The 27,985-nt window shown below is 40.2% G+C and overlaps 1 protein-coding gene across 1 annotated transcript in view; it reads left to right on the top strand.

Annotated features, from left to right (window-relative positions):
* The first annotated feature begins 6,615 nt into the window (after window positions 1-6,615).
* Window positions 6,616-27,985, top strand: part of TBCA (tubulin folding cofactor A) — an 87,209-nt gene continuing 65,839 nt past the window's right edge. Inside the window, exon 1 of the mRNA XM_023214918.1 lies at window positions 6,616-6,769. Coding sequence (XP_023070686.1) covers window positions 6,717-6,769 — 53 coding nt within the window. The 5' untranslated portion in view covers window positions 6,616-6,716. The remainder of the gene's footprint in view (window positions 6,770-27,985) is intronic.

The raw sequence follows: 27,985 nt of genomic DNA, 5'->3' as shown, positions 1-27,985 counted from the left end.
ATTCCCCTGTTCTCCTGTTTCCTGTGTCATGGGTGCACATGGCTTGGGCCTGAAGTAAGGCACTATCATGTTTTACCCATGCAAAGCCTGAAAGTGACTAGGTGCCACTGCAAGGGCTCCAGGAAGAGGCAGGACTGAAAGAGTTTGAAAAGATGTACAAGTGGAAGGGAAGGAAGGGGATCTTTCTAGGTCTCTCAGGCATCTAGAGGTAATTATCAGAGATATTTCACAAAAATATACTTTTATCAATGATATTAATACTTCCTCATTTAAGTAATCTCTCCAGGGGTGTGTTCTCCAGTTGGCTACTTGGTTTTATTGAATAGAAATAAAATATCACTGTAACCGTACATTGAGTCCTGGAGCACTGCAGAAGGCTCCTTGCATACAGGTTGCTTCATAGTTCCAGGAGGATAAAAACATGACCAGTTTATTGTTTTTGTCAAAATTAGAAATCTATCTCAGTTCCACCCTTGATTTTTATTATATGTACTGTGCATCTACTAGGCACTGGGCATTAAGCTTGATGCTGGGGATACCAAGATGAATGTAATGTGGTCTCTAATCTTGAGGAACTTGGAGTCTAGTGGGAAAGAATGATGTGAGGGGATGGCAAGAACTGTGAGTTCACAGCCCAGTAAGTGTATGGGGAAAACACCTCTCATTTGTAAGGGAGTCTTCAGTGTTCTTTAATAAAATACAGTTGACCCTTGTACAACATAGGTTTGAACTGTGCAGGTCCACTTATATATAGATTTTTTTCAATAACAGTAACACTGAGTATGCCTGCCTCTGCTGCTTTCTTTTCCACCCACTCCAACTTCTTTCACCTCTATCAACCCCTCTTCTTCCTCCTCCTCAGTTTACTCAACATGAAGACACAAGGATGAAGACCTGTATGATGATACATTTCCACTTAATGAATAGTAAATACATGTCTCTCTCTCTCCTTTTTTTTTTTTTTTTTTTGAGACAGAGTCTTGGTCTGTCACCCAGGATGGAGTGCAGTGGCGCTATCTTAGCTCACTGCAACCTCCACCTTCCAGGTTCAAGTGATTTTCCTGCCTCAGCCTCCTGAATAGGTGGGATTCTACCCCACACCTGGCTAATTTTTATATTTTTAGTAGAGATGGGGTTTTATCATGTTGGCCAGGCTGATCTCGAACTCCTGACCCTAAGTGATCTGCCCACCCCAGCCTCCCAAAGTGCTGGGGTTACAGGTCTGAGCCACCGTGCCCAGCCCCTCATGATTTTCTTAATAACATTTTTTCCTCTAGCTTGCTTTATTGTAAGAATACAATACATCCTATATATGACATATAAATATGTGTTAATTGACTGTTTATGTTATTGGTAAGGCTTCCAATCAACAGTAGGCTATTAGTAGCTAGGATTTTGGTGAGTCCAAAGTTATATGTGATTTTTGACTGCACAGGGGGTTGGCACCTCTAACCACTGTGTTGTTCAAGGGTCAACTATATACCTCAACCTTCCAAGACTGGAAGAGCAAGAATTATCACTCCGAGAGGAGATGCTAGACTTTTCTTTTTCACTCAGTGCTGTTAATCTCTCAGATCTCTTCAAAGGTGGATGGACTTATCCCTTGTAAAGATCTTCATAAACTCATTCCTGTAGTTCCCCTGAGGCCAGGCTGGAATATTTAAACAGCATTCAATTAGGTTTAAGGATAACAGAACAAAAGGGTGCTAGACAGTGAGAAATGCAGCTCAGTTAGTTTCCATTTCAAATGCTGGAGGGTATCTCCCTGCCTAGATTCTGCAGGCCTCCCTACAGTTAGTACTCTCCTGAACTGACCTGAAATGACCTTCCATCAGCCTACCTCCTCAGAGTCCAGACCCAAAGGAGCAAAGCCTAGAGGAAGATAGTATGTGTGGGGAGGTGGGGATTCAGGTTGTCTTAGTAGTCATCTTGCTGCAATGGGAAGTCTCTGTGACATTTTATTAAATGGAAAACAAAAGGATTTTTCAAACAGTACTTATTTACATTCAAGAAATATTTATTAACTGCTGTGCATAAGGCTTTGCTACATATTGGGATACAGTGGTGAATAAGTCAAACATAAGTCCTTTTCATACAAAATTATGAATCAGACATGAATTCAGCATATCATTAATGACAATTTGTACATTTTTATATTCATATGTATGTGAATTCTACTGTGCTGTCAGTTTCTTATTTGGGACCTCTTTCCAAAATGACTTATTCATTTGACAAACTTTATGTTGACAAAAAGAGTTAAACTCTATAAAATATTTCAAGAGATTTATTCTGACCCAAATATGAGTGACCAATGGGCCGTGACATAGCACTAGGAGATCCTGAGAACATGTGCCCAAGGTGACCAGGTACTGGTCCTAGGTACCTCGGTGGCCGAATGTGCTTGGTTTTACACATTCTAGGGAGACGTAAGACATCAATCAATACATGTAAGATGTACATTGGTTCAGTCTAGAAAGGTGGGATGACTGGAAATGGGGGGTCATCCAGGACATAGGCAGATTCAAAGATTTTCTGACTGGCAATTGGTTGAAAGAGTTATTATCTAGAAATCAGGAATCAATAGAAAGGAATGTCTGGGTTATAATAATGGGTTGTGGACACCAAGGTTTTATCATTCAGATGAGGACTCCATGTAACAGGCCTAAGAGAGAATAGATTGAAAATACTTCCTTTTTTTTTTTTTTTTTTTGAGACAGAGTTTCACTCTTGTTGCCCAGGCTGGAGTGCAATGGTGTGATCTCAGCTCACCACAACCTCTGCCTCCTGGGTTCAACTGATTCTCCTGCCTCAGTCTCCCGAGTAGCTGGGATTACAGGCATGCACCACCATGCCTGGCTAATTTTGTACTTTTAGTAGAGACAGGGTTTCACCATGTTGGTCAGTCTGGTCTCGAACACCCAACCTCAGGTGATCCACCTGCCTTGGCCTCCCAAAGTGCTGGGATTACAGGCGTGATCCACTGCACCCAGCCTGATTGCAAATATTTCTTATCAGACTTACAGAGTCTAATCTATTGGTCTTAAGGTCACTTGTTAATGGTCAGCTGTGCTTGAATTCCAAAAGAAAGGAGGGTATAAAGAGGCATGTCTGATTCCCCCTTCCCTTTATGGGCTGAACTAGTTTTTCAGGTTAACTTTGGAATGCCCTTGGCTGAGAGGAGGGGTCCATTCAGATAGCCCAGGGTGGGGTGGGGGTTTATAATTTTATTTTGGTTTACATTAATGTGGGGCTTAATAAGTACCAGCACTATCCTAAGCACTTTACAATTATTAGCTCATTTAAGTTTTTCATCATCTACACTTTACAGATGAAGAAACTGGGGCATAGAGAGGTTAAGTAATTTGTCCAACATTACACAGTTAGTAAGATGCAGAGCTAGGATTTGACCCCAGCCAGTCTAGTCCCACGGTTCACATTCTTAACCACTACCATAAACTCCTGAAATCTGAAACAAGTCTTTCTGATTTTCATCCTTAAAGGCGAGGCCAAACTCCTTAATCTTAACCTATAGACTCAAGAATACAATATAGAATGATCGTCCCCTGGTATCTGTGGGGTATTGGTTACAGAACCGCTATGGATGTCAAAATTCATGCTTGAGTTCATACTGAAGTTCCCCAGCTGGCCCTAAGAAACCCACAGAAAAGTGGGCCTTGCCTATACGTGGGTATCTGCATCCTGGGAATACTGTATTTTCCATCCATGTCTGGTTGTGGATGCAAAATCTGCCAATATGGAGGGCTGACTGCATTTATTGAAAAAACTCCTCTTCTAAGTGGGCCTGTTGCCAGAAAGTGGTCCCCATCAAGACCCCAGGAGCAGGTTCTTGTATCTCATGCAAGAAAGAATTTGGGGCAAGTCCACAAAGTGAAAGGCAGTTTATTAAGAAAGTAAAGAAATAAAAGAATGGCTACTGCATAGAGCAGTGGCATGGGCTGCTTGACTGAGTATACTTACGGTTGTTTCTTGATTATATGCCAAACAAGGGGTGGATTATTCACGGGCTTTCCAGGAAAGGGGTGGGGAGTTCCTGGGACTGAGGGTTCCTTTCCTTTTTAGACCATATAGGGTAACTTCCAGGTGTTGCCATGGTATTTGTAAACAGGGTGCTGGTGGGAGTTTATTTTAATATGCTAATACTTTATAATTAGCATATAATGGATAGTGAGGACAACCAGAAGACATTTTTGTCACCATCTTGGTTTTGGTGGGTTTTGGCCAGCTTCTTTACAGCATCCTGTTTTATCAGCAGGGTCTTTGTGACCTGTGTCTTGTGAAACAAGTCCTGCCAACTTCCCGTCTTATCCTGTGACTAAGAATGCCTAACCTCCTGGGAACAGAGCCCAGCAGATCTCAGCCTCATATTACCCAGCCCCTATTCAAGATGGAGTTGCTTTGGTTCAAACACCTCTGACAAGCCTGCACAATTCAAAAATGTTGTTCAAGTGTCAACTGTACACACAGACATAGATAAACTCACAAAGTGTCCTCCAGAGCCTGGGAATGGGCCCGGATACACACAACAGCAGTAGCAACAGAGGTCTTTTGGCTGCTGACATTCACTGATTATTGATTTATAGTAAAGGCACAGATAAAATTAAATTAAATTACAATTAAAACAAAGAGAAGGACAAAAGGAGGGAGGCAGAGTTGGGGATTGGGGGGAAATAGCAGGTATTTGTATTGGGAAACTTAGTTTGAGAGAAACTCCTGCAAATTAGCACCAAACTGAGCTCTGAGCTTCTTGAAACCAAAGCAAAAAAGGAAAATATGACGAGTTACATGGTTTTTTGCTACCTAATCAAAGACTATAACAGTAGCAAAAGCCCTAGCTTCACCATCTTTTGGTTTGTGGCTTGTAGCTGCTGTTTTTGTGTGTGTATATGTGCGTGTCATTTTGCTTTGGTAAGTTTGCTATTGTGTTTTATCTACCCCTCCCTTCAGTATTTCACAGCGCTGCTGTGTCACTTGGAATCGCACTTCAGTATACCAGCCAGCAGAATAAAAATATTTATTGATTTTTGTGCCTACGGTGTACAAAACACAGGTGGAGGAGGTTGGGGAAGGAAGATTTATGGAAGACAAGATTCTTGCCTCTAAAGATGTTTATAATCCAGGATTTATAACTAGGAAGCTGAACAAAACCCTTGTGAAGGACCCAAACAATAATTTTAAACAGAAATATACTAAAAATAATGATGACTACTGGGTGACTCCAAAGCATCCAGGGAAGACTGAACAGGTGGGGTGAGTCATGGTAGACTTTGCCCAGTTTTGATCCTGGATTTAAGGTAAGGGCCTTGGGCTGGCAGGATAGAAAGGGATTCCAGGACCAGTCATGAAAGTGAAAATGAGTAAGTCAGGCGTAGGGAAGGAAAAGGACAATCATATGGGTGTCCTTGAAGGATGGTACCAAGAAATGTTAAAAAGGGGCTGGGCTCGGTGGCTGGCGACTGTAATCCCAGCACTTTGGGAGGGTGAGGTGGGCCTCACTTGAGGTCAGGAGTTCTAGCCAGTCTGGCCAACATGGTGAAACCCTGTCTCTACTAAAAATGCAAAAGAAAAAAAAATTATCTAGGCATAGTGGAACGCGCCTGTAATTCCAGCTACTCTGGGGGCTGAGGCAGGAGCATCGCTTGAACCCTGGAGGCGGAGGTTGCAGTGAGCCGAGATCAAGCCACTGCACGACAGAGTGAGAATCTGTCTCAAAAAAAAAAAAAGAAAAGAAAAAGAAAAGAAAAGAAAAGCAATTGTAAAAAGGGTGATTTTGTCCTGTATTCCTCAGGAGACTCTCTCAGGAAGGGACTGCTAGAGCTCACTGGAGATGTGCCTCATTTTATGCAACAAATATATTTTTGAACATTTAAAATAGTCAAATGTCATTCAGCATCTACCATGCGTCAGACAATGAGCTAGGTGTTTTAACCCTTACACCTAATCTGTAAAATGGGCATTATTATTTCCATTTTGCAGACTGATCAGCTGCGAGGCTAAACAGCATACTTATCAGTGTTGTCTAGCTATTAAAGGGTGGAACCCCGAATGTAAGCCAGTTGGTCTGATCAGGAAGCCCAAACTTTTGTGTGCCACACACATTCTTGTAAGTTAAATATTTAGGATACACTAGAGATGATTATTTGAAGAAGTTTTATTAGTTATTTCCTTTGAAAGGCACATTATCTACAAACCTTCTTGCAGGGATTTGAGTAAAAGGGCAAGGATTTTCTTGACTGCATGCATGATGGAAGTTTATTTCATTACACATGCATCACTTTGCCCCATTTGACACCAGCTAATGGCATCGAAAATACCCTTAATACATTTTTTAGTCACTCCGTCCATTAAGCAGATAATTCCGCAAAGCAACGTCCCAGAGAGACGTTAGTTTCCCCAAAGGCCCAGGCTATGGAGACGGGGATAGTGTAACTTACGCCTGAACTAAAAAGGAGGGCAGTACCAGAGACAGGAGGGAACGTTCCACCAGGGGGTTAGAGGGCGCGGGCACCGGACGGCTGGTGCGGGGTACCACCTTCCAGGAAAAAACCCGCCCCGCGGGGCGTGGCGGGGACGCCGGGCCGCGCAGCCTGCGCATGCGCCGGGGTGCCGGCCATGCCCATATAGCCACCGCCTCTGCGCGTCGCCCTCCACGGTTACCCCGGCTCTTCGCCCCTCCTTCTCGCGGCGCTCGAGGGACCATGGCCGAACCTCGCGTGAGACAGATCAAGATCAAGACCGGCGTAGTGAAGCGGTAAGGAACCGGGAGCGGCGCCCTGCACCTCCTCTTCGTCGCCTCGTGGCGGCCTGCGAGGCTGAGCGGAGCGCAGGCCCGAGGCGGCCTCCGAACTCCAGGCCGCGCCCGATCCCGCCGGCCTCGCACGCCGCTTCCCGTCCCTCTCCGCTCACTAGCCGCTCGGATTTGCGGCGAGAGTCGGCGATGGGCCGGTCTCTCGGCGTCCGCTGTGGGGAGGTGGTGGGCCGCGGCCTGGGGAGGCGGGAGGGCGAGCCGGGCCCTGATGCTATGCCTCTTGTGTGCGTGCGCCGGCGTCTCCTTGCTGAACTTGACCCGGGGAGGCGGATACCAGATGTGCTCTCAAGTGGACTTGAAGGCAGGCTCTGAAGTTTAGGGGGACGCCAAGGATCCTGGCTTCGTCAAAAAAGAGACCGTAGTGGAGCCGTGTGGCCTAACATGGCTGGCGTGACTGGCAGGCTTTGAGAACTGGGCCTGAACTTCTAGCACACTCAGCAAACTTAATGTGGCCTCACTTTCTCCAGTCAGACTCCCCGAAGAGGCTGTGAGATGCTGTTTAAATAACTTGTGAACCAGAAGTATCTGAGACAGGTCTTAATTTAGAAAGTTTATTTTGCCAAGGACGTGCCCATGACACAGCCTCAGGAGGTCCTGATGACATGTGCCCATGGCGGTTGGGGCACAGCTTGGTTTAATACATTTTAGGGAGACCTCAGATATTAGTCAAAGTGTAAGGTGTACCTTGGTTCCCTCCAGAAAGTCGGGACAACTGGAAGGGTGGGGGGCATCCAGGTCATAGATAAGAAACAAATGGTTGCGTTCTTTTGAATCTTTGATCAGCTTTTCACTTAATACACAGTTTACATGTGAGAGGGGTGGAAGAATAGTCACTTATGCCTTAGTCCGCTAAATGAATCTGCGATTTTACGTACACAGTAGGGCAGAGGAAGCAGATACCCAGTTGTCTCAGGTGGATAGGGGGTGACTTTGAGTTCTGTCCTTTGTCCCATATCTGTGAAGATAAGCTATCAATTTCCAATGCCAGGGTGAAATACAACAGAACTGTTTTAGAATGAAGATCTTGAGGCCCACAGGAATTTCCTTGTGGGCAAATCGTCAGGGAGGTATGTAGCTTTTTTTTTTTTTTTTTTTTTTTAAATCTTTGTGGCTGTCTTATTCAGAAATAAAATGAGAGACAGGTTTGCTTGATGCAATTCCTAGCTTGACTTTTCTTTTTGGCTTAGTGATTTTTGGGGTCCTGAGATTTATTTTTCCTTTCACAAACTCATGGGTAGTGCAGTCCTGTAATTTGCTCAAATTCCTGTAAACCAAAAAAGTTTACCTGAGACAGGTCTCAATCAATTTAGAAGTTTATTTTGCCAAAGTTAAGGATATGCCTGTGACAGCCTTAGGAGGTCCTGATGACATGCGCCCAAGGTGGTCAGGCTACAGCTTGGTTTTATACATTTTAGGAGACGGAAGACATCAATCAATACATGTACTATGTACTTTGGTTTGATCTGGAAAGGCAGGACAACCCAAAGGGGGCTGGGGGCAGTTCCAAGTTATAGGAGGTTTTCCAATTGGCAATTCGTTGAAAGAGATTATCTTAAGACCTGGAATCAATACAAGGGAATGTGTCTGGGTTAAAATAAAGGGGTTGTGGAGATTAGGCAGATGAAGCCTCCAGGTAGCAGGCTTCAGAGAGACTAGATTTCTGATGTTTCTTATCAGACTTAAAAAGGTCCCAGACTCCTAGTTAATTTTCGCCTGGATCAGGAGAAACACCTGGACAGGGAAGAGGATTCTCTACAGAATGTAGATTTTCCCCGTAAGAGACATCTTTGCAGGGCCAATTCAAAATATGTAAAAGATATATATTTTAGAGTAAAATGCTTGTATTTCTTTCAGATCCTGCTAGCTGTCCTGTGATGCCATATTAGAGTAAGGCTGGAATTTGGTGTCTTATTGCTACAAAAAGCCTTAAGATCTGTTTTAATGTTAATGCTGCTCAATTGTTCCTGAGTTCCAAAGGGAGGAAGGTATAATGAGTCAAGTCTGACCCCTTCTTCCCATCATGGCCTGAATTAGTTTTTCAGGATAACTTTAGAATGCCCTTGATTGAGAGGAGGAGTCCATTCAGACGGTTGGGGAGCTTAGAATTTTATTTTTAGTTTACTTTCCTGAGTGCTGGTAGACACTTCAATGTTCATTAGAACTTTGTTGTTCAGACCCAAGAGGAGCAAACTTTTTGATGAGAAAAGATATTCCAAGAGAAAAGATAAACAGCCTTCTGAAGAAGCAAGTTATTCTGTTGCAGCAATGTCTACTAAAGAAACCAACTGGCTTCTTCCTGTTTGCCCACCTTTCCTTTGTTTATTGGTATTTCCACCAGAGGAAGGACAAGGCAAAAGAGAGAATGAATTCACTTTTTAAGATAATGCTTCTGAGTTTTAGCACAGCATCCCACTGTACTTCCCTGGAAGCTTTATTGCCAAGGCAATAAGGAGACCATATGAGTAGGAGTTAAATGCACAGCCATTTCTGAAGTGAGACTGCTTGGGTTCAGATCTTAATTCTTCCCTTTATTGTATGTTGTGGAATATATTACATTGTGCTGTGCCTCTTTTACCTTATTTGTAAAATAGCGCAAGGACCCAACTCATGCAGTTGTTTGCAAGAACTGCCTGCTGTACTGTTTAATACAATATGTGGCAAATAGCAAGTGACTAGTAAATGTTAGTAATACTGTTTGGATTCCCATTTTACATATGAGAAACTGAGGTTTAATGAAGTTAAAAAAAATTTTTGTCTAAAGTCACACTACTAGTTAGTGGTAATACAAGGAAAAGGACCAAAGTTTCTTTCTTTTTTTTTTTTTTTCCTTGAGACGGAGTCTTGCTGTGTCGCCCAGGCTGGAGTGCAGTGGCGGGATCTCGGCTCACTGCAAGCTCCGCCTCCCGAGTTCACGCCATTCTCCCGCCTCAGCCTCCGAGTGTCTGGGACTACAGGCGCCTGCCACCATGCCCGGCTAGTTTTTTGTATTTTTAGTAGAGACGGGGTTTCACCATGTTAGCCAGGATGGTCTTGATCTCCTGACCTCGTGATCCACCCGCCTCAGCCTCCCAAAGTGCTGGGATTACAGGCTTGAGCCACCGCGCCCGGCCCCAAGGTTTCAAATCTACAACTTGCTTCTGTAAGCTGCAGTGCTCCCGTAAAGAGTATTTTTAAAATTTGTAGTAGGAAGGGAATTGAGGTGTATGTTTGGAAATATAAATAATCCACCCTATCCCTCAGTTCAGAATTCTTTTGTTCACTTTTACCAGACTTACTTGGGTTATGTCATTTTAGTCAGTATATTTGGCAGAACTATCAGGGTGTGTTGCAGAGTGCTGTAGAATGAAAGTCATGAGAAATGATTTCTAATGGTAGTTTCCCATTCATTTGCTTACATGACATTGACATTTCTCATTCCAGTGATCTCTACTAGTTTATAAAATTACTTAGTTCAATTAGTTATATGCTTACAATACATATTCTAGAGAAAATATTCATTGAGATTATTATAAACTAAGTTTTTGACTTTCAGAAGTTCTCAATGCTTATGTAAACTGCTTAGAAATAAATTTATCATTTTATGAAACTTGGTCATAGTTTACTATTATCTCAAATTGCTTATAAATTAATGGAAATGTCTCCCATACATTTTAAAATGACTTCTCTGTTGACATTTTGGGGTATAACTTCCCACTTATGAATTAAAATGCAATTAAAGAAAAACCCCTAAACTTTCTGTTTTAGCTGCTTATTACTCCCATTTTGCCTTGGTGTATCACTGTCTGACTCCATAAATATTGTCCCCTACAGTCTTTTTTTATTTTTCACCTGGAAATTATTTTACTATGACTCTTTCCATCTTCTGCCTTAGTATCCTATTTTTATTTTATTTTATTATTACTTATTTTTATTTGAGTTCTGGGATACATGTGCTGAACATGCAGTTTTGTTGCATAGGTAAAATGTGCCATGGTGATTTGATGCACCTATCGACCCATCATCTAAGTTTTAAACCCTGCATCCTATTTTTAAAAATCTATATTTTATGTCAGCAAAGAAAAAAATAGATGAAGCAGCAATGGCAACATATTAATAATTGTTGGAGTGAATGATCATGGGACTTCATTATATTCTTCTGTACGTAAGTTTAACATTTTTCATGATAAAAAGGGTCTAAAAGATATGATTTTTCCTCCTGTCTCCAAAATTAGTTTCAAAGATATCTTAATTCATGATTCAGACATGTTCTTGGTTTTGTAAAAGGGATTCAGTTCATTTTTTTTTTAATCAATGGTTTAGAAACCTATTCTCAACACTCTTTTAAATCTGTTCTTGACACTCTGTTTCTGGTTACATGTTCATTTTCCATAGCCCCATTTATCTTCGGAAGTCGCAACCTTTATTTGGAAGAAGAGGTTAAAGTCATTATTCATGCCCCAGATCCTTCAATTTTCTCTCTAGAAATTGAGAGCAACTAGAAATTATATTCTAGGTATTTGTCCTAGAGTTCAGTTTGGGTAGGCTATACTAGAAAGGGTGGATTAATTTAGTTTCTAATTAGATCTGCTGGAACACTTCAGGTGACTCAGAAGTTCCTGATAGTTGGTCTGAGGAAGAAATGGGGACAGGCAGGTTGAATGTTAGGGGAATATGGAAACAGGCAATAAGTAGATGATGGTATTTGGCATCAAGGAGATCCAGCCATGCATGGAAGATGGTCATTTCAGCATGTTGGCAAAATGGCAAAGGTGACCTAATGGATAACAGCCCACATTAGAAAGTAGAAACAAGTTTCAGGGCCAGTATTTTTAGGCCCTGGGGAAATTGGCAAGAAGTTTACAGTGAGTGTCCTGTTCCTAGAGAAACTTTGTTACCTTGTACAGTAAAAGGCAAAGCATCTGATTTCTGGGAAGTGAGTTTCAAGAGAGAGAGGTTGGATTACTGGGAATAAAGAAAGAGTCTAGATACTAGGAATGGCTTAGAAGGTGAGAGTTGGACAGAATGAGGCTGAATTGGTGCCAAGTGTCTGACTCTGAGGGCTCCTTAAATATCTTCCTCCCAGCAACAAGATTTTAATAGTTTTATTGTTATTTTTAGTTGACACATACATATTTACAGGGTACCCTGTGATATTTTGTCACATGTATACTTTTTTATTTTTCCTGAGGACTAATTCTTGCTGTGAAACTAGAGAAATGTATATAATAGAGGCTAGAATGGTTATTTTATTATTATTATTATTTTTATTTTTTCCGAGACAGAGAGGCTGGCTTGGAGTGGTGTGATCTCGGCTCACTGCAGCTTCTGCCTCCTGGGTTCATCCCTGCCTCAGCCTCCCAAGTAGCTGGGATTACAGGTGCCGGCCACCATGACCGGCTAATTTTTGTATTTTTTAGTAGAGACAGGGTTTCGCCATGTTGGCCAGGCTCATCTTGAACTCCTGACCTCAGGTGATCTGCCTGCTGTGGCCTCCCAAAGTGCTGGAATTATAGGTGTGAGCCACCGTGCCTGGCTCTAGATGGGTTATTATACTAAGATTCTTTGAGCAGCAGCTTTTGTTCACATGTGACTCACTGGTAGTTGGTATTAGTTGGCAGGTTTGGGTGTGTCTGGCTCTTTTTTTTTTTTTCTAAAGATTTGAATCTGTGTTGTTATCAGATTGCTAGACCTGTTGATATCTGTGACAGGATCACAACTAATCTGGCAGCCCTAGCAGAGAGTTACCAAATAATACTCAGTTTTCCCCCCCAGCACAGAACTGTTGAACACTCTGTTTTTTTGGGGGCGGGCGGGGAGCGGGGGGATATCTAGGTGGCATCAATTATCCCAGTTTGCTTGAGACTGAGGGGTTTCCCAGGATGTGGTTTCACTGCTAAAACTGGGAAAGTCCCAGGCAAACCGGAAGGATTGACCCTTCTTCTGTAACTAGCTAACATAGCTCTGTTTTATGTGTTGTGTGATTTATTTGGAGGCTATTTGCAGGTAGTACAACTGTGAGTTGTATGTTGTACCTTAATTTAAACTTAAGTGCATGGTGTAAATGTGAATCATTGACAGAGTAGCTTTTGTTCTGTATTTAAATTATTAATGATTTAGAAAATAATTTTTACTAAAGTAGGAGAAAATATAGAGTTGATATTTTCTAAATGTGGTATTTCAGCTAAGTGACTTATATCCACCAAAAGTTTCCAAGTGGGATTTGTGTTTACAAAAAAGTTTGTTTTTTATTAGACTTGTGGTAAATTCAAGAAATGATTCTACAAGTAAAAAACACTCATAATCATTTAACATAAAAGATTATTTAACTTTAAAGCCAACTTACTTTCAATAAAGCCTATTAAACTAGGTCACTGGTGAGTGAATGAATTGATTAAAAATACTTTCTTAAATATATCTTTTTATAACCATTTTGGATTGGTAATGGCTTAAAATCCAATGTGAACAAAGAATGTTAGGGCATTGGAAATAGCACTGACATTGGCCCATAGTTTTCCTCTGATTAAATGAAAGTGACACCAGTAGATTAGAATGAGACTAGGACAATTCACACTGCAATTGTGTTAGTTTAACTTTAACAATCTTTTAACACTCTTGTTTAAATGTAGCTGACATACCATAATTACAAATCTACAAGCCTTGATTATAGAATTTTACATCATGAACCTGTGGGGAAATTGTATTGATTTTTTTTTTTTAATAAAGCAAGCATTGTTCCCAAACTATGGCATCTTCCCAAGTTTGTTTGTATCTGCATCTCTCATATACAACTGTGTATGGTGTTTATGCTATGTGTAGCAGACATGAAGACAACATAAAAGGTATGTAAAATCTCTACACTATTAGTTCAATATATATTATATTGATATAAAAAGTGAAGAATGCAAATAACACATATACTTAAGTAGACATAAAATTTCCCCCCATTAGCTTTAGCTGTTTATATACTTCTTATATTTAAAGCAATGATGCATAGAAGTATGGTGGAGAGTATGTGGGAGACGTTAAGAACATAGTCCTGTAAATTATTCCTGTAAGATTTGCTAGCTTTGTTTTCTTTTCTCCTCTTTTGCACTGTACCCCATTGTTAAGTTCAGCCAGATGGCTACCTTCCTCCTTTGAAATTTAGCTAGTTCCTTTAGAAATTTCTGTAATATATTCAGCTCTCCAAAGTGGTAGTCAGAGGCCATGTCAAAATGGATTGCAGGTGGTCAGCTCTTCACCGCATTCTGCCAACTACTTGGCAAGTAGTTACTCTTAGGAGCAATATAGCAGGCAACCAGACGTCTCTGCAAACTGGAAAGGGAGAAGGCTAAGGCCTCTCATCATCACAATTTTCCCAACACAGGGTATTTTATTTTCCAGGTTGAATGTGGAGATGAAAGATCCTTTGCCCTGTATGTGTATGGGTGTTTTGTTTTTTCATTGTATTTTTTTGTTTGGTTGGAAATTTTGAAAATCTGTAATAAGCAAAGTTGGAAAATTTTATTAATAATGCCAGTCTAAAACTCTTAAGACAGTAAATGCTTAGATATGTGATGTATGTGATGTCTATTCTAGTATTCTACTTCCAGTAATACATTTATAAAATAATATAATAATGTTCTATTGTGATGTTGTTGTGTCCAAATAGAACTGATATTTTTCTGTTAGTAACTTGTCATAGGTCTAACTAATCCAAAGATCACCATTTAGCAGCCACATTCAGAACCTACATCTTACTGTCTTTGAATCATCTGGTATGGTGTTGGCACATAATACTCAGTAAAAGCCTTTGCAATGAACAGATGAAGGCATGGAATCTTCCTTTATAAGGATTTTGAACCTGATCGGATACGCAGTAGAGAGCCACTGAATCAATTACTGTATTACAGCATAATAGTTACTATAGTTATTTATTCTTGCAGTGAGAGTTAAACAGATGGGCTCCCAGGCTCCACTTACTACACATTATTACATATGTGACCCTGGAAAGTTACTTAGCCTTTAAAAGCCCCAGTTTTCTTAGCTGGAATATGGGGTTAATGAAAGTACCTTTTTTTTTTTTTTTTTGTATTGTTAGGAGAATTAAATAAGGTAATCATGTAAAGCACTTAGCCCAAATGCCTGATATGTAGTAAATATTCAGTAAATGCTAACTGCTCTCATTATTATCATTAACACCTATCTTCGTTCATTTGTGCTGCTATAAAAAAATACCTGAGACTGGGTAATTTATAAATAATAGAAATTTATTGCTTATAGTTCCAGAGACTGGGAAATCCAAGATGAAGAGGCCAGCAAGTATCTGGTGAGGGCCTGGTCTCTTGCTTCTGGGATGGTGTCCTGAACACTGTCTTCACATGGCAGAAGGCATTAAAGGGCCCAAGGCTGTGTGAAGCCTCTTTTATAAGGGCCTTCATCCCATTTACAAGGGAGGAGCCCTCATTACCTAATCACCTTCTAAAGGCCCCATCTCTTAATACTGTAGCATTGGAAATAAAGTTTCAGTGTGAATTTTGGAGGGATACTAACATTCAAACCATAGCAGCAGCAGCATCTTTATTACTTTTCTGTAGATTATCAACAGTGTGGATGAGGACTTAAGGATGAATGGTTACTGATCCCCAGGAGAGACCCTGGAACTTGCTTTAGTTTAAATTGTGATAAAACCTGTGTTTTAGTTGCTTGTTCTGTTCACTGATGGTCTGTAGAGGGAGAAAGGAAGAGTATGAACCTTGTGTTTTTGAGTAATTTCTAAGACTTTGTAATGATCATCTTTTTGTGATCATTGCTGAGACAGTGATTCCCTACCCCCAAGGCCCAGCAAAAAAAAAATCTTCAGTTTATATCAATTATTTGCACTTTTAATGCTTAAAAAACACTGTGTCTGTATAATTAGTACAATGTGACAAGGCCAGTTTTGCTTTTTTATTGGACTATCATTAAGTTTATTGTAGGGAAGAGTAGTCAAGTGATTTTTGGAGAAACTCAATCTGTAAATGATTCACACAATGATTACAAGACATTCTTACAGTTCTAGTGCTGGATTATAGTTATTTCCAAATCCTCCTTAATGTTTTTTAACTGAGTTCTCTGTTTGTTGTTGTTGAGATCCTTTCACTTCCACAAGTATGTTATGGAGCTCTGTGTGTGTGCGCGCGTGTGTATTCTAACCCAGGGTTTATTTGTCTATAAAGGACATTGGAGCAAGTAGGCATCAGCTTTTTCATTAAATGTTCCTCAGCTTCTGAATAATACTGATGTCATGATTTTAATAAATCATTTGTTGCCTGAAATACATTTGTACTCTATGAAATTTTTGAAGACCTACAAGTCTGCGGAAGTATATTTGAACTTACATTACTAGTATAGTATTATAATTTTGATCTCCAAATCTGCAATGTTAAGTTCTGAATACACTGCGCTATATCAAAGTATACAAAGATTTTCTTAAGGCCAGAAAGTTCTTCACATCTTTTCAAAGGGATAATATCTAATAATATCATTGCTTTTCATAGAATTGTTTTTCAACAAATAGACACTTAATAGATATTTGTCAATTGAGTTAAGGACTGGAGGAAACCAGAAAAGGGTTTATGAGGGGGAACACATCAAGAGACTGGAAATAAAAGTTTGCTTTATAAATAAAAGTGAGAGACTTAGAAATGGAGAAAGAAAAGAGAAACAACCTCTCTTAAGTAATAACCACCCTCAAATAATTAGACATTTTTCAGGATAGTATTTTTATTTTATTGGAGATATAAAAGATACGAAAATATATCAAGGATTTGTTTAAAAGCAACAATTTTACATTTTTTAAACTAGGAAGAGACTAGTCTATTGTGGAAAATTTAAAAACTATTACAGTTCTATCAAAAAGTTTTTGTAGTTTATCTAGAACTAACTAGAATAGACTCTTTAATTCTAGTGTAATAGAGGGGTGTGTGTTTGTGTGTTTAACTGCCTGATAAGTTACATAGACTAATCCATTCCAGGTTATTATTATTATTATTTTGTAACTTAAGAAAAATAGTAGGAACATAGGTATGTTGAAATCTCATGGGGATTAGGTGGTATTTCAGGGAAACAAAATAGCAAAGGTTTTGTCCCAGTCCTTAAGGAATTTGTACATTGTTAAGTTATGCAGTATACATGTAAATGAGGATTTATTCCTAGAACTTCAAGTATGAATGCACTAATGTATTTTTTCATTCTCATTTTAATGGGTATTTAGTTTAGTTTTCTTTTTTTTTTTTTTTATTTTTTTGGCCCTAGTTTTTCCCTTGTACAAATGGTGCTACAATGTACATTGTTATGTATGACTCCTAGAAGACATATGTAATGTTGAGCATAAGGCAGAAGTTCTCAAAGAATGGATTTCAGGTGTGTGGAAGTGTATCCCTTCTCAGCTATAAGGATGGCAAGGTGTGACCAAGAGCAGCCATGAGATAGATACATGGGGGAAGAGTCATTTAGACAGAAGAAAGAGCAAATTCAAAGACTTGAAAAAGGGAAAGATTGGCCTGTTTGAGGAGCTGCAACCAAGTGAAGGAGGGGAAAAGGGGTAGGAGATTCAGAAAAGTAGGAGGGAGAGGGTACAGGTCTTAGAAGGACTTCATGTAAGGACTTGGGCTTCAGATGTCATCATCTCTATGAGAGTTTCCTGGCTATGTCCAAAGTTAGTGCTCCCTTTTCTGTGTTCCCAGAGAACTTTGTAGTTTTCACTATGATAGTACTAAAAATACATTAAGCTATTTGTTCTATTTACTAGGCTGGTAGCTTCCAAAGTATGGCCTAGGAACCCCTTGGGGTCCCTAACACCCATTCAGGGGTTCTGCAAAATAGAAATTGTTTCTATAGTAACTAAGACATTATTTGCCTTTTTCACTTTCATTTGCTCACAGTTGTACAGTGGAGTTTTTCAGGGACTATGTGATGTTTGATACTGCAACAGATTGAATGTAGAAGCAGATACGAGAATCCACCTACTTCTTTTTCAGACATAAAGATTTGCAAATATGTAAATAGTGCCCTTTTTCTGTTTTTTTTATTGTTTTGTTTTGGAAAATAAGATTATTTTTCACAAAATAGGTTATTTTTGGTAACACTGTAGTACATTAATTTTGTTATTTTGAGTAAGTTAATATTTAAAATTTTCTAACTTTAAAAACAAATGTTAAAAATTTCTGTTTTAATTTCTAATACAGTAAATATTAATAGAGATAATTCACATAAACAAAGCTCCTAGGGTAGAGTTCAGATTCAGATCACATCAGGCAAGGTGTTTTCTTGTTTGGAATGGAGAATTTAAATTGGGATGGCTAGCAATGACTTTTGAGTTTTGTGGAAAAAGGAGACAGAGTTTTGAGTTGTTTTTGGTTAATTCTAACAGAAGATAAGAAAGCACTGTAATACTCTTATTATTGGTGAATAAAGTGTTTCACATATGTATTTTATTATTGACTGGGATTTAACCCTTCAAGTGCTAAAAGTATTTTTAAAGATACCTTTAGGAAAAAATTTCCCCAAATATATACTTGCTTCATCGAATTACATTGAAATTTTCTATAAATTAGTTTTTTTTTTTTCTCTGAATACTGCTGTAAACATTTTAAAGATAGGTAAACAGAGTTAAAAATAAAGATGGGAGATTTAAGTGTGCTTTAAGGAATGAGTCCAAGTTAGTTACCCCAACAGTGTTTTCTTTCTTTGGATACTGGTTGTATAGAATTGAATTAATCTTAATCCTTGGTTTATGCCACATACTCATTATTGGTCCATGCATGGGCGTCATTTGATTGCTGTATGCCTGTATTTATTACTTTCAAGTAGTGTGTTAATAACATGAGCCCATCACCTAACACAAGAAGTAAAACAGTGATAATAACATCTAATTTTGTTCTGTTCGCCCACCTGATGTAACTACTATTTTTAATCTTGTGTTTATTATTACCTTACTTTTTAAAATATAATTTTTTTGTGTGTTACTAAAACGTGCTATTTACTTTTAGTTATTTTTTACTTTGTAAGAAGGGCGTTTTCTGGGACTTAGCATTTTTCACCTATGTTGGTAGGATTTAGCCCTAAATTTTTGCTCTTAGGTGCAGTACATTTTTTTATTGTTGTGTAATATTCCATTGTTTGATAATACCACAATTTATCCATTCCTCTTATTTATTAGTGTTTGGAATGTTTCACTTATTAACTGTGTTTCTATGTACGTTCTTGTTCATGGCTCTGTTAATTATGTCTGAGGGTTTTTCTTGGGTATATACCCAGGAATGAAATCGTTTGGTCATAAGTATGAATATTCTACTTGTAAGATGCATGTCTTAGTTCAAGCTGCCCTAACCTACCATAGACTACCATAGACTGGGTGACTTATAAATGACAGGATTTATTTCTCAAAGTTCTGGAGGCTGGAATTCTGAGACTTAGGGTGCTAGCATGGTCATATTCTGGTGAGGGCTGTCTTTGGGTTAAGGACTACTGTCTTCTCATTGTATCCTCGAGTGGTGGAAAGAGATCTGGAGAGCTCTCTGAGGTCTCTTTTAGAAGGGCACTAATCTCATTCATGAGGGCTCCACCCTCTTGATTTCATTACCTCCCAAAGACCCCATCTCCTAATAGCATTACATTAAACGTTAAGATATATGAATTGGGGCGTGGGGGTTGGGAGGAAGGGATGGGCACACAAACATGTAGTCCCTTGCAGTGCCAAACTTCCAAAGGGATTGTACCCTTTTATGTTCCTAACTGCATTATGTGAGAGTTCCTTTCATTGATCCACATCCTCTCCAAGGCTTGATAGACTTCTTAATTTTACTCCATTATACTGTCTTTGTTTAGGTTTGCATTTTGGAAAAAAATTGTTTTGCTTATCTTTTTAAACAAGCATCTCCAAGATAAAAAACGAAAGAAAAAGAGAGAGTGTGAGGCTCCAGACCCACACCCACTCACTTAATCATCTTCTTCTGCCTTGTTTAGAATGATGTACGTATATACCTTAGACAACCCAGAGTTTTTCCCTGGTGGAGAGGGGAGTCTTTCAACCCTACCTGTTTCTAGGACTGTGCACTTAGTGAAGGTTGTCTGGAGAGTGAGGGGAGGCCTATAGATAGTGGTTTGTATACTGTGTCCTGAAAACCCTCTTGGTGCTCTGTTTTTCAGGAGCTGAAACCAAAGAATGCCAATAATAATACTTTTTTTTTTTTTTTTTTGAGACGGAGCCTGGCTCTGTCGCCCAGGCTGGATTGCAGTGGCCAGATCTCAGCTCACTGCAAGCTCCGCCTCCCAGGTTTACGCCATTCTCCTGCCTCAGCCTCCCAAGTAGCTGGGACTACAGGCGCCCGCCTCGTCGCCCGGCTAGTTTTTTGTATTCTTTAGTAGAGACGGGGTTTCACCGTATTAGCCAGGGTGGTCTCGATCTCCTGACCTTGTGATCCGCCCGTCTCGGCCTCCTAAAGTGCTAGGATTACAGGCTTGAGCCACCGCGCCCGGCCGAATGCCAATAATAATACTTTTTAAGTGGTTCTTTTCATTATTGTTAATTAGACTTATGGTACTTTGAGTTCTTAAGTTTGGCATAGCATTTCTAAAGAAAGATTGAATTATTTGTTGGTAATGTTGTTCAATTTTTAACCTAATACCATGTGGTTTATAATTGTGAATGCCATAGATTTAAAAATCTGGCAGATGATACCCCTAATCTTCTCTGCTTGTCCCCAGCACTACTGCCACAATTAAAAAGTACTATTTTCTTAAAAAAGAAAATAAATAGACCTTACAATTAATATTTTCATTTTCTACATATTAATCTTTTTAAAGTATGCTAGCTTTTTTAGTATTACATTAAGTAGAAGTGGTCTCAGGAGACAACTTTGTCTTTTATTTTAGTTTATAAATAGAATAATTCTAATACATTTCTTTTAAATGGGCAATATGGTATATAGTATTTGGTGATGACTGTCTTCATTGCAAACATCTAGTGAACACTCTGGCTACTTCCACAGTCATTTTTATTTTCTTGATAACTACCTGTATTTTCACTTCAGTATCTGCTGTCCTTCCCCACATGCAGATAGCCTGTGTTCTTTGAAGGAAAGTGCATCACCTACAGCAGCTTTGGTGGCCTATCAGACTTACTAAAGGCATTCAATTTTCCTGCCCACAGAAACTGATTGTGCTTGGTCATGTGATTTAGGATAATCTAAACAGGGTACATTTCAGCACTCTTGCTTAGAATTCTGGGACAGAAGTATTAACCTTTCCCATGTAACTCTGATTGTGGCTGTGGTCTTCTTTTAGCACTAGGGCATCTGGCCTTGGGAGGTAGCTCGTATTATAAATAGCAGAGTGAAGAGACAAAAAGAAAGTTATTGATGGAAACATCTTGTTGGACGACTGGATCAGCCAACCTTCAAGCAAGTCCTCCCTGCATTTTAGTTATACTAGCCAAAGGGGAAAAAAAGTGATTAAATTCCCTGAATTGAAAATGTGTTACTTGTAGTAGAGTATTAATTGAAATAATTACTCAGATTCCTAATTTATGAATACCTATGTATAATGTAAAGAGTGATTTTTCCTTACTAAACTGGCTAGGGATTTACTTCCTTCCCTCCTATCTCTTCTTTTGTAAATTCTGCTGTTGCTTTAGGTTCAGCTTTGGCCTTTCAGTTTCCCTCCATTTCAGTGTCCTATTGAGGTCTGATCCTCTGTATTAGAAGTAGGAAAGATAATCAAATTGCTGTCTTTTCTTCAGCCTTCCCACTCTTCTCTCAACTCTTGTCCAGTTCAGTGCTGTTCTCTGATTAAGGAGGATAAAAGGGAGAAGGAAAAAAAAAAGGGCAGATAAACCTATCTTGCCTTAGAATCCCAGCCATTTATTCTCAAACTCAGACATTGCTTCTGTTCTAGTTCCTCATCTTAGCTCCTAGGAGGTAGAAGAGTCACCACTTCAATGGCAAGGACTGTAATGAATTAGAAGGCCTTCTTGGCATCTAAGTTGGAATTCTGAATTTTTACTTATTATGCATACTTATATTGTATAAGTATACATACTTATACAAAGTATACCTAGTATTCTGTGAATCATGTGTCATGCCCATTGAAACACATTAAATAGGCTTTTGTGGGATGCTTCTGAAGTTTAGCACCAAGTGTAACATTTTTCCTATGGAAAATGCCTACTGAGATGCCTAAACACCTCACATTAATAGGCATCTTTGCAGTATAACCGAGTGTTTAATTGGAAAATGCTTGGATTATATTGTGTAATAACTTGATTTTATGCTTACTTTAAATTTTTTGTCTCTTGCTTCGATGTATAAACCAAAATAAAATTCAAACGCCACCCACAACCATCTGAATGGACTCCCTCCTCAGCCAGGGCACTCTAAAATTTAACCTGAAACATTGGATTGGGTCAGACCGTGAGGGGAATTAGAGGTCGGACATACCTCATTATATCCCTCCAGCATTAACATCAACATAGACCTTAAATCTGATAAGGAACAATTACAATCTATTTTCTCTGAAGTCTGCTACCTAGAGGCTTCATCTGCATGATAAAACCTTGATCTCTACAACCCTTATCTTAACCCAGATGTTCCTTCCTACGATAATAACTCTTTCAACCAATTACCAGTCAGAATATGTTTAAATCTACCTATGACCTGGAAGCACCCCCACTCTTTGATTTGTCCTGCCCTTCCAGATCAAACCAGTGCAAATCTTACATGTATTGACTGATATATTATTGTTACAGTAGGTAGCTATAGCCAGGCATTAGCTGGGCAGCAAAGGGCTTCCTACCTACCTACCCACCAGGAGTGTCAGGTGACCATCAGGTGATGGTTCCCCAGTTATCACACTGCCTCTCTAAAAATGACAATTGTCAGTTGGTGCCAGGGAGAAGCAGTTTCCTGATGGCCCCTAGTTGTCACACTAAAGTGATAATTGATCACAGGCAAGTAAAACTCCAGAAAAGGACTTGTACAGGAAAAAAAAAAAAAAAAATTAGATCTCAACCAAATTTTGGGACATCAGAGATTCTCTGAAGGGAGCGGTTCCTAGGCCTCAGCCAATTGTCCTATTGGTTTGAGCCATAAAGATAGCCCAAGCTGGTACCAAGCACCGATAGATTTGTCAAAGATCAGGGCCACCTCCACTCAGAATCCCTCTGTGGTTACCAAATGTGAACCCAAAATATCTGAGACAAGTCTCAGTCAATTTGGAAAGTTTATTTTGCCAAGGATAAGGATGTGCCTGTGACACAGCCTCAGGAGGTCCTGATGACATGTGCCCAAGGTGGCTGGGGTACAGTTTGCTTTTATATATTTTGGAGAGATATAATGTCAGGGGTAGAAGGTATCTGAGTCTCATGGCACCAAATATGTTAGGGGTGGCAAATTTGTACGGGTCTGCAGCAACCTCAGTTCTTGCCTCCTCAAAAGAAAGAATTCGACTGAAGGGCATAAGGTAGAAAAAGAAAATGAGGCAAGTTTCAGATCAGGCAGGGAGCAGCAATTTCCCAAACAGATAACAATGCTTAAAATTGGTAATCAGTTTCCAGTAAAATGTTAGGAATTGAGCGAGTGAACCCGGGCGTGTACATTAAGAGACAAAATGGCAGAGTATGACCTTCTAGGGGCATTCCACCAGAAAAAGGAAGAATGCCTCAGGCAAGCATACATACAATTTCTTAAACACATTGTGCATGCTCACCTCCCAAGTGTAAGGAGAGCACTACACATGCAGGCAGCCCACACTAAGGGAAGAGTCATGGGAAAAGGGGTACAAGACCCTGGAAGGATGCCAACATATAAAACCCCAAGGCAAAAGGTCACACGCCACACTTGTACTTTAGGTCACCCTCTTAGGTCTCTTCCAAGTGTACTTTCCTTTCCTGCTCTAAAGCTTTTTAATAGACTTCTACTCCTGATCTGAAACTTGACTCATTCTCTTTTTCTACCCTATGCCCCTCAGTCAAATTCTTTCTTCTGGGGAGGCAAGAATTGAGGTTGCTGCAGACCCGTACAAATTTGCCACCCCTAACATATTTGGTGCCATGAGACTCAGATACCTTCTACCCCTGACATTATATCTCTAAAATACATAAAAGCAAACTGTACCCCAGCCACCTTGGGCACATGTCATCAGGACCTCCTGAGGCTGTGTCACAGGCACATCCTTATCCTTGGCAAAATAAACTTTCCAAATTGACTGAGACTTGTCTCAGATATTTTTGGTTTATATTTGGTAACCATGGAGGGATTTTGAGTGGAGGTGGCCATGACCTTTGATAAATCTATCAGTGCTTGTTACCAGCTTGGGCTATCTTTGTGGCTCAAACCAACAGGACAATTGACTGAGGCCTAGGAACCGCTCCCCGCCCCCCCCCCCCCCCCCCCCCCGAATCCCCCCTTGCCCCAAAATTGGGTTGAAAGTAAAGGTTTTTTTTTTTTTTTTCCTGTACAACTCCTTCTCTGGAGTTTTGCTTGCTTCCAACAAGGAAGGCAAGTTTTCCTGCTTCAGTGGTGATGGAAAGCAGGTAACTAACTCCTTTCTGAAGTTTCAGCTCACTTCCAACAGGAAAGGCCAGCTTGGGTTTTTTTTTCCTGCCTCTAGGATGGTAGAGAGCAGTCTTTAGCTGGGGTCCAATTCCTAGGCAAGTAACTGAATTGGGGTTTTTTTCTTGGCTAAAGTTAAGATGAACAAACAGCTGGCCTTAATTTCTACTTACCATTAGAGCACTCTGTAATCATATTGTTGGATTTTTTGTTGTTGTTGTTCTGGTCTTTGTCCCATCAGATTTGACTAGCTGTACCTGACTTGGTCACATCTGAATGAGAATTCCAAATTATGGGGAGTAAAGCCTCTGAATTGGCTAAAATTCCTCACACTTGCAAAAAGAAAACCAAACACTTGGTTTCTTTATTTGTTTCCTGTCTTAAAAAAAATTGTTCTTTCATTACTTTTCTTACACTCTATTGCTCCTTACCCCTTTTGCCATCTTTGGTACCAAGAAAAGATCCAGAGAAGGCTTTTAATGACTCGAACTCTTAAAAAACCCACAACAAAGGTGCATTCACCCGTTTTTGGGGTGTTCTGTTTGCTTTGTGGAGTTTCTAGTGTCATGGGCAGACTCTTCTTAGGTCTAAAGCTCTGCTTTCCCATATTGCATTACCTGATCTCTTTGGCTTTTAGGGGTACCAGAGATTACCTTGTACTGTGAAAGGATTTGACCTTGGTGTGTGTAATGGTGGATGAGAACTACAAAGTTAAAGATGGCCGAGGACAATTTATAGGAATTAGTGCAACCATTTTTTTTTTTCCTCCTAAGAAGTTGTTCTTTAGGATCCTAACGCTAGTTCTGGCAAGATTCTTCAGAAGTTTCTGAAGAGACTTCTCTATTGCCGTTCCTCCCCAAATCAATCTCCATTGGCTTGGCTGCACATTTGTGTGAGAAACTGAAAAGTCATTTTCATAGATAAATGAGAGATTGAGTTTCCTCTGCTCTGATGATAAAGGTCATTGTGCTCCTCCCAGCCAGAAAGTGCCCCTGAGTGACCAGGGGCCTAATGGGAATGTCTGGGGGGTTGAACCCTTATGACCTGTGCAGCAGCCCTACAGGGAACTCCCAACACAATTTAAAAAGGCTTGTCCAGGAAACGCATATACGAGCTGGCCGCTCTGCACTTTGAGCCCTCTGGAAGGTGCTAGACCTCTGGAGAGAAACACTGAGACACGTAAGAGGGTGGAAATAACTCCATGGTGACACACTGTTGAGTCCTCCCCTCAATCAGCATACTTGGACCCACTACACGAAATCCTAGGCCACAGTCTGGTTTTTCCTTTTAAAAAAATAATGTGGGAAACAAATCATCTAATAATGAGGAAAAACAAGGAGAACGACCCCCCTTGGGCACCCCATTTTGTTAGTTTGTTTGTTTTTGAGATGGAGTTTTGCTCTTGTTGCCCAGGCTGAGTGCGATGGTGCGATCACTGCTCACCGCAGCCTCTGCCTCCCGGGTTCAAGCTATTCTCCTGCCTCAGCCTCTGGAGTAGCTGGGATTACAGGCATGTGCCACCACTGCCAGCTAATTGTGTATTTTTAGTAGAGACGGGGTTTCTGCATGTTGGTCAGGCTAGTCTCAAACTCCGAACCTCAGGTGATCTGCCCGCCTTTGCCTCCCAAAGTGCTGGGATTATAGGTGTGAGCCCCTGCGCCTGGACCCTATTTGGTTTTATTATGCCTCTACTCGCAGATGGTTTATAAATGGAAGGGCATGCCAGGTTTTCTCATATTCCAGCTGGTTACATATTAGGTCTGTTCTGTGCACATTTTATTATTTTTAATTTTTATTTATTTATTTTTTGAGACAGAGTCTCACTCTATGCCCAGGCTAGAGTGCAGTGGCACGATCTTGGCTCACTGCAACCTCCGCCTTCCAAGTTCAAGCAATTCTCCTGCCCCAGCCTTCCTGAGTAGCTGGGATTACAGGCGTGCACCACCACACACGGCTAATTTTTGTATTTTTATTAGAGACGAGGTTTTACCATGTGGTCAGGCTGGTCTTGAACTCTTGATCTTGTGATCTGCTTGCCTCTGCCTCCCAAAGTGCTGGGATTACAGGTTACAGGTGTGAGCCACCGCGCCTGGCCTCTTGTGCACATTTTAAACTGATAGGCAAATTACATCGAGGAAAAGTCAGATCCCAAAGGTTAACCTGTAACTATAAAATTCCTAAGTTCTCTATCTCTCTGCTTTCTTTCCTGCCTAGTTTAAGTCTGCTGTTACTTTTCTACTGAGGTAAAATCCACTGTATGAATCCCACCATTTCTTTTTATTGTTTTTGCGAACCAGTGAGTTTGTATTACTATCTATCTCATGGCTAGAGTTCTGAAGTAAAAGCTGTAGATCTTTTTTTTTCTGAGTGCCTGTGTGTTTATGCATAGCTACATGTATTTTGTTATGTGTTTTTCTGGCTACAAGGTACCAAATTTGGCTTAAAGAGTACTAATAAATGAAATAATAATCCCAAATACTTTTCCAGTTCACATGACTGAAGTAAAATATTTAATAATCTAGCTTTAAAATTATTGGTAAAATAATACTAGAAATGTCTTAAGAATTGTTAGCATACATTTTTGTTTGCATTTATTGATCAAACAGTTTCATCCTTATCCCTGCCAAATACTTTAAGGTGTCAAAATTGGGTATAAGGGTTATAAAAATTAAACCCAGCCAAAACCAGAATGATCTTTGTGTTAATGAAAACAGCTAAATCTTGAATTACTGGTAAACAACCATGTATTTAATCTTAAGGTTCTTAATTAGGTAATCACCCAAAATTCACAGGATATAAAAATGGTTGACTGAAGGGGTGGCCTACCACTCCACACCTGTGGGCATTTCTCGTTAGGTGGAACGAGAGACTTGAGAAAAGAAATGAGACACAGAGACAAAGTATAGAGAAAGAAAAAGTGGGCCCAGGGGACCAGCGCTCAGCATACAGAGGACCCACGCTGGCACCGGTCTTTGAGTTCCCTTAGTATTTATCGATAATTATCTTTACCATCTTAAAGAAAAGGAAGTGGCAGGATAATAGGATCATTATAGGGAGAAAGTCAGCAGTAAGACATATGAATAAAGTTCTCTGTGACATGAATAAGTTTAAGGAAAAGTGCTGTGCCTTGATATGCATATATAAACATCTCCATAAATCTTTTAGTGCATAAAGAGGAGCATTGCGCTAGCAAGTCCCGCCTTTCGCCCTAAGGCGGTTTTCTCCTTTCTCAGTAAACAGAACACACAATCTAGTTTTACACCGAGATGTTCCATTGCCCAGGGACGGGCAGGAGACAGATGCTTTTCTCTATCTCAACTGCCAACAACCGCCAAGAGGCCTTCTTTCCTCTAGTACTAGTTGATTTGTTTTTTCTAAGACCAGCCCAGCGGGCACAAAAGAACCAGCGAGTAGGCAAGTGTAACAGCAAAACTGCACATTTATTTTTGGTAACCTAAGGTGTGGGGGAGAAGTCTGTCGGCCTCCGGCAAAGGAGGCCGGCAGAGTCCCCCGGTGGGGCTCTCGGACGGACTTCCCACAGTCCCGACATCCCGACAGCAGTGGGGGCTGTGAGAAGACCACGTGGGACCGTGGCCAAGAGCGGCTTTTC

This window comes from Piliocolobus tephrosceles, chromosome 4 (genome assembly GCF_002776525.5).
Source record: "Piliocolobus tephrosceles isolate RC106 chromosome 4, ASM277652v3, whole genome shotgun sequence".
NCBI lineage: Eukaryota > Metazoa > Chordata > Mammalia > Primates > Cercopithecidae > Piliocolobus > Piliocolobus tephrosceles.
Note: the sequence above shows the minus strand (reverse complement) of the source record. Positions and strands in the feature narration are given on the sequence as shown.